The sequence below is a fragment of the Chenopodium album genome, chromosome 3 (genome assembly GCF_948465745.1).
Source record: "Chenopodium album chromosome 3, dcCheAlbu1.1, whole genome shotgun sequence".
NCBI lineage: Eukaryota > Viridiplantae > Streptophyta > Magnoliopsida > Caryophyllales > Amaranthaceae > Chenopodium > Chenopodium album.
Window position 1 is genome coordinate 39606921 of NC_137836.1, and position 7442 is coordinate 39614362.

General features: G+C 35.9%; 2 protein-coding genes across 2 annotated transcripts; both read right to left on the minus strand.

The window, feature by feature from the left end:
• Window positions 1–1443: 1443 nt before the first annotated feature.
• Window positions 1444–3223, minus strand: LOC145625036 (uncharacterized). Its single transcript, XM_081678118.1, has 3 exons — window positions 2096–3223; window positions 1605–1949; window positions 1444–1464 (listed from the first exon to the last, which is right to left on the minus strand). Exons 1-3 carry the CDS (start codon window positions 3221–3223, stop codon window positions 1444–1446), a joined length of 1494 nt encoding a protein of 497 aa, XP_081534244.1.
• A 108-nt stretch (window positions 3224–3331) lies between these two features.
• Window positions 3332–4879, minus strand: LOC145625037 (uncharacterized). Its single transcript, XM_081678119.1, has 2 exons — window positions 4858–4879; window positions 3332–4716 (listed from the first exon to the last, which is right to left on the minus strand). Exons 1-2 carry the CDS (start codon window positions 4877–4879, stop codon window positions 3332–3334), a joined length of 1407 nt encoding a protein of 468 aa, XP_081534245.1.
• Window positions 4880–7442: the final 2563 nt, after the last annotated feature.

Genomic DNA, 7442 nt, shown 5'->3' on the forward strand with positions numbered 1-7442 from the left:
ATCAATTAAGTTGGAATTTGAATACCAATTTGTTTAGAAAATAACATAAACTTCTCTTGAACCATGGAATCCATTTTAGAATCCATCTCCTGCATAGTCTCCTCTCGTACCCTCCGGGCTACTCTTGCCTCTAATTCTTCCAGCTCAGCATCTCCGAATTCCCTACCACGTCGGCCACTACGCCTCTTTCCAGATCCCCATAAAGTTTTAATGCCAATTCCACTGCCAAATGCTATTGCCTGACCATTACGATATTTTTTCCCAAGGGCACGAGATAAGATATCATCATGCCTATTAGGAACAAATTTTCCATCAGTTTGTTGCTTTCTCCAATTATCCTACACAAAGACTTCAAGTTAGAAAACTTTGGTTGCAATACATAAACTTAACAAAATATATTAAAAATTGAAATAAAGACTTATTATATACTTACAATGGATTCTTTCACCTCTCTTGTTTTCTCATCCGGCAAATAAGGATTTCCCTTATCATCTTCTATTGATCTTGCTAGAAGCCAAGCATATGTCCTATCCGGCAAACTAGACACAACCGAAGAACAAGATGAAGTATTGGATGCTGAAGATGCTGTGGGAATATACCCTTTTCTATGCCATACAATATTCATTTCACCATATGATTTGGCTCCTAAATGGTGAGGGTACTCGTTGAAAGACTGGCTTTGTCTTGCCTTCTCACTGATTTCCTATTTTCACGAGCATAAATGAAGATTAGTACATAAGAATCCGTTAACAAAGTATTAATAACCTGCATGATCATTGATATTAATACACACAAACCTTAAAATCATCTGTACTATGCTCCTCCACAAATGTTTTCCACATATCTTCAGATATGAAATCGTAGAGTACATACGGCATTCTTTTCTCCTTCGGCATATTCCTGGTACATGTGATCCAACCACTGACCAATTTTGTTTTAAAATCTCTCCAAGTTTTATCACAAGTGCGTAGGACCTTTTTTTTCTTGTCTTCATCTTCTTCGATTTGAAACTCTCTCTACAAAAAAAATTAAAAAAATAAAAAAAAGTTAGTAAATAATTTCATCATATTCAAATAATGTCAAAATGATCATATAATAGTATAACATTTAACATTTAATAGTGAATATTACCTTAACATCTTCCCACAAAGTGTCTTTTATTCCTTGTGGAACTTGATTCCAATCTTTATACAATATAGACACCTTTGCACGGCTTATTTCACCAAGATGAGTTTTGTATGCTTTTGCCCACTTTCCAATGGGTCGACACAATTCATCCCATTCAAGCATTCTAGGAACCCCAGGCATGGATTTCAGGCCCTTTGAAGGACCTCTTGGCTTTTTTTCTTCTTCTAAGAGTCGGTTGTTTGTTGCTCTGATTGTGATTGATTGTGTGGCTCAACTTCCTCACCTTGCGTAGATATGGAACGATTATGCATATACTCATCCTCCATTATTACTTACCTGAAAAAAAAGACATAAATAAATTAAGACATCGATTTGTATCATTTTTAAATTATAAACTTGTACACATAACACTAATAAGCAATTTATGCAATTAGTAACACATATTGGAAAAAAAAAATCACAGAATTCATACCTACTTCATTCTTCTCTTTTGCGACATAAAATCCTTCATTATGATCTTTTCGTTTCAACGTTGTGTCAAAATCATCGACTATTGGAGGGGTGCTCCAAACGGAAGGTGGTGACTCATTAAATTGCTCATCATATTCTTCCTCGTCCACCACATCTTCAATGCCAAGTATCCTTCTTTTACCTTCTAAAACAACTGACCACTTACAATCAGTTGGGTCAGCCATGTAAAAAACTTGTTTTCCTTGTGAAGCTAATATAAATGGATCAGCTAGATGCCCTTGACGACCAAGATTTACAAGGGTCAAGTTCCCTTGTTCATCTTTTTTAACACCACGGCTACTATTAGCCCACTTACATCGAAATAAAGGAATCTTTAAATCAACATAATCCAGCTCTATTATTTCTTCAATGATTCCATAATAAAATTTCTTCTTATCCACAAGTGTTTTATCATGTGCACTAACATACTCGGATGACAAACCTACTACTTTAACACCACTGTTTGCATTGTTGACTTGTCATCTTGTCGGCTAGTGTAAATAGAATACCCATTGATGTCGTATCCCTCATATGACATGACTTGACATTTAGCACCATATGCCAACCATCTCAATGTGTCAGATATATCGTTAGGTGTGGTGGATAGTTGGGACATCACTCGTTCCTTGAACCATGTAACGAATGAACAATTATGCTCCTTTATCAGCTGAAGATCACTTTTGGAAGGATATTTATTTTTAAGAAAAAGCATGTGCTCGTCCAAGTAAGGATGAACCTCACTAAGATTTTGCAACACAAAAAGCTCGGCCTTATTTTTCATTTCAAAGCCCATGGATATCCTTTTCCTGCCAATAGTACCTTGACCTCCAAGCCTCCCATCGTGTCGAGACTTTGGCAACCCAATTTTCTGTGAACGTGCAAGATATTGAGCAACCCATGCTGCCACTTCCTCAGCAACTGTTCGTTGTACAATACTAGCTTCAGGTTTGGCCGGATTCTTGACTTTTCCCTTTAAGTCACCCATTTCTCGTTCAAAAGGATACATGTATCTCATACACACTGGTCCACAAAGTTTAATTTCACGTACAAGATGAATAACCAAATGAGGCATCACGTCAAAAAAAGATGGGGGGAAATACATTTCAAATCGACACATTGTCTCAAGTACATCTGCTTGTAAGTCATCTAAAATACTTGGATTTATGACCTTGCTATAGATAGTGTTAAAAAAGATACATAATCTTGTTATCGTATACCTCACTTGAGGTGGAAAAATTCCTCGAATGGCAACTGGTAATAATTGTTGCATCAAGACATGACAATCATGAGATTTCACGCCACCCAATTTCAAGTCAGACATTGACACAAGTCTACGAAAATTAGAAGAAAATCCAGCCGGGACCTTTAAACCATGCAATGACTCACAAAAGCTAGTTTTTTCCTTTTTAGACAAGGTAAAGCAAGCTGGGGGAAGATACCAGCGTTTTCCTCGAGATTCGGGTGCCAACTCTGAACGACCCATAGCAGCCATGTCTTTTCTTACTTTAACTCCATCCTTTGTCTTTCCTGGCATATTTAATAAAGTTCCCACAATGGCATCACAAACATTTTTCTCAATATGCATTACATCTAGAACATGTCTAACTTCCAAATGTCTCCAATATGGAAGAGACCATAGCTCAGACTTCTTCTTGTAACCCCCAGTTGATTTGCTTTTGTAAGGCTTACCAAACTAATTCTCAATGTCTTTGACCCGCTGATAAACCTCACTTGCACGTAAAGGGCCACGAGCTTCTCTCAACTCCACTTTTCCATTAAAAGCATCCTTATTGAATCGAAAAGGGTGGTCTTCAGGAAGATGTCTGCGATTATCCATGTATACATGCTTGCCTAAATTGTCTGGGCGTAATGCCTCCAAATCATCTTCACAAATGGGGCAAGGAGTTGTTCCCTTCACAGTGTACCCCGAAAAATTCCCATAAGCTGGGAAGTCATTTGTCGTACAAAAAATCATGGCACGTAAAGTGAAATTGGTTTTACTATATGCATCAAACATTTGGACACCTTCATTCCACAACAATTTCAAATCTTCAATGAGAGGCGCTAGATACACATCAATGTCATTTCCAGGTTGTTTAGGCCCAGATATTAGAAGGGACAACATAATGTATCTAGACTTCATGCATAACCAAGGAGGCAAATTGTAGATAGTTAGAAGAACCGGCCAAGTGCTATATTGGGTACTTAGTGTCCCAAATGGGTTCATTCCATCTATACTGAGACCAAGCCTAAGATTTAGATCTTCTTCACCAAAGTCCTTGAACTTTCGATCAATGTTCCTCCATTGCGGGGAATCAGCAGGATGCCTCATTAACCCATCTTTCTTCCTCCCATCAGCATGCCACCTCAATAATTTTGCAGTTTTTTCATCCGAGAAGAGTCTCCTAAATCTTGGTATAATTGGAAGATACCATAATACCTTAGTCGGAGACCCTTTCTTACACAACTCACCAGTATCATTCATCTTGTAACGAGAAACTCCACACCTTGGAAACTCATGCAAATCAGCATACTCATTTCGATACAACACACACTCATTGGGACAAGCATGTATCTTCTCATACTCCATACCCAAGGGGCACATAAGTTTCTTGGCCTCATAGGTTGAGTTTGGAAGTTCATTTCCTTCGGGAAACATTTCTACTAAGGCTTCTAACAACTGCGTAAAACGCTTGTCGGTCCAACAATTGCTCGCCTTTAAGTTGAATAACTTCATAATAGCAAAAACTTTAGTGAACTTTGTACATCCAGGATATAACGGGGTTTCTGCAACTCTCAAAATACTATCATATGTCTGGGGACACTCTGTGAAATGGTCTTCAACATTATGCATCATTTCATCTATCCTGTCTTTCTCCACTTCACTCTCACTTTCAACACCAATATCAGCTGTATCGATATCCTCACCTTGGTGTTCATTATCATCATCACAATGATTCTCATCTTCCCTTGGACAATAACTAGAACTTGCCTCAATATATATGCTCTCACCATGCCATGTCCACCTTGTGTAGTTTTCTTTAAACCCACGACGAATTAGATGATCTTTAATATCAACTATATCACGATATCCCCTCGAATTATTACAGTCACAACAAGGATAAAGAATAATCTTTGATTTATTCTCTGTTTGGTGTTTTAAGGCAACAGTGCTAAACTCTTCAATTCCTCATAAAAAACTTGTACAATTTTGTTTACCATACATCCAACTTCGATCCATTTTCAACCACTGAATAACAAAATTAATTTTAAGATAATGTGTATATTTTCTAACATATATAGCTCCTTAACCATAAACAAGAATATAAGGCATCAAACATTTTCATTCAAAGTTTATCTCATGTAAATGCAACGACATGATCCAATAAGGTCCTTATCACTCCAACTAACCCATTCTTGAATGTCCTATCTCACTAATAACTACTTGTAAAGTTTGGTTCTAAATAAAATCCGGAAATAGTTCTCCAAGCACACAATGTAGATAATCGGCTATCTACATATGTACTCAGAGAACAATCGGGAAATAGTGAGCCATGATCTTCTTAGACCCAAAAACAGTTCAAGTAGTTATCACCTAAAGGAGATAGAACATTCAAGAACAGTCCCAAACCGGGGACTATTCAAGACTTACTCCTAATGAGTAAGCCCTGAACGGGTATCTAAGCCAATGATGCAAGTATTATTGCAATTCCAATCAATTATATCACAATTAAAAATCTCATACAATTCACAATCATTATACCAACCAGAACAAATAAGTTAATATTGCACAGAATGCTTTAGATATATATTAAACCACAAGTGAAGACAATCTCGTATGTGTACTACCGCCTTAATCGTTTGTCCACAACCAGAACCTCGATCAACTTGTGGAATTCACTTCCGCATAATTATGAATCTGCCATAAAAAATTACATATATTAAACCAACATAGTTTTTTTTTTTCTTTTAGAGAATTAAACCAACATAGTTAACAAAAGCTCCATGCATCATTTAGCAATTTGCTCATTTGATCCTTAGCTTCAACGCCTTCAAGTACTAACTCAAACATAGCTAAGTTGGATGATCAAAGATGCCAATGATTATAAGGATGCCATATTCTTTAAAGCTTCGGCAAAACCCAATAAATCGGAGTCATACATAACAATAATCTAGCAGAGGATATAGACTATATGTACATATATACTTGTATCATTATTAGTCAACTTGAGATCAGAATGACAGAAGCTAACTTCAGCTGATCGCGATGATGACTGTCTCAATCTATAGATTCTGATCTCTTATGAGTGTTCTGACTAAGATCAAAATAAGTAAGCGTTTTCTAGTCTCTTCATCAGATTCTGTTCTAATATGTTATCACTTAAGTTTTGTAACATTCTCAATACTTTTTGACATTTTCATTGACATTTTCAACATATTTTCAGAGAACAAAACTGCAAACCATTTTCAGAAATTATAAATTGCATTTTAAACTAAATGAATGAGCCATTCCCTCAAACCATATTCTGATTTCTATAGAAATTATGACTTCAATTTCATGAAATGTTTTCGCATTATAGAAACACAAATCAAAAATAAAAAAACCCTAGAATAGAACTAATGAATTGGACGAAAAAAAAATACAACTTCACTAAATACAAGAAATCTTACCTTAGGTGAAATAAACTTAACGAATTCAACAATGTCGAACTGCTACACTAATCAAACTTCAATTATTGTTGCTGTAATTTGCTAGAACTTCCTCGGGTTTTTTGGGGGCGAAATTAATCGATTTTTCCAGTCGAAACTTTCAGTCATTGCTCGAATATGAGGCCAGGATTTTTAATTGAATTTTTTGGGGTTTCTAGGGTTCGAATTCCTATGGTTTTGAGTAGATTTTTTGCTCAAAATGGGGGAATTTTTGTGGGAAATGCTCAATTTTTCTGGGGTTTATGGGTTCGGATTTCTTAGGGTTTTTGGTCCAAATTTTTGCTCGAAATTGCTCAATTTGCTGCCGATTATAGGTCTTCAACTTGATTGTGATTTTGAATGTTGAATTTGCTGAGGAATCGGTGTTTTTTGGCCGAATTTGTTGGATTTAAGGGTCGAATTTGTGGGTGTTTTGGCTGTAGAAATTCACTGGAGTAGCAACTTGTTTTTTTTCTTTTTGTTTAGTGGAAGGTAGGCGTGAAAAACTAAGGTTAAAATTATGAAATAACCTAAATGCAAAAGATATATTTGCGTGACTTCATTATTAAAATGTGACGCAAATAACAAAAACATAATGTTGTACATTAGTCATTTGCGTCGCTCATTTATTAAAAGAGTGACACAATTTATTCACTCACTCATTTGCGTCACTTGTCAATAAATGAGTGACGCAAATAAGATTATTATATGCGTCGCTTCAATAAATAAGAGCGACGCAAATAATAAAAATCTGCAATACAACAGTTATTTGCGTCGCTTCTTGATAAATATGCGACGCAAATAACTTTTCAGGATAGTAAAATTTAACATTTGCTTCATTCTTTCTAATGAGTGACGCAAATATGGCGACGCAAATGTACGTTTTTCTACTAGTGCTTCATCCAACTACACTATTATTGGACCCATATCATGGACAAAACTAAACTGGAATGCACGTTTTTCATAAATAGGGTAAGTAAAGAAATATTTTCAAAAACGGAAAAAAAAGAGATATTTTAATAGAAAACATCCTCATCACTAGACTTTTCACACTTTTGCTTTGTTCGATAACAAATGACATTAAAGGTATTCATCACTGGGTTTGATTTTTGGGA

What these genes read in the sequence shown, in the direction of transcription:
- LOC145625036 (XM_081678118.1), bottom strand. Translation starts at nt 3,223, where the DNA reads ATGCATATTGAGAAAAATGTTTGTGATGCCATTGTGGGAACTTTATTA. An exon ending in AGTCAACAATGCAAACAGTG is followed by an intron (nt 1,950 to 2,095) that starts GTGTTAAAGTAG and finishes TTTCGATGTAAG; the next exon opens with TGGGCTAATAGTAGCCGTGG. An exon ending in TCGCAAAAGAGAAGAATGAA is followed by an intron (nt 1,465 to 1,604) that starts GTAGGTATGAAT and finishes CTTTTTTTTCAG; the next exon opens with GTAAGTAATAATGGAGGATG.
- LOC145625037 (XM_081678119.1), bottom strand. Translation starts at nt 4,879, where the DNA reads ATGGATCGAAGTTGGATGTATG. An exon ending in GGATCGAAGTTGGATGTATG is followed by an intron (nt 4,717 to 4,857) that starts GTAAACAAAATT and finishes ATCGTGATATAG; the next exon opens with TTGATATTAAAGATCATCTA.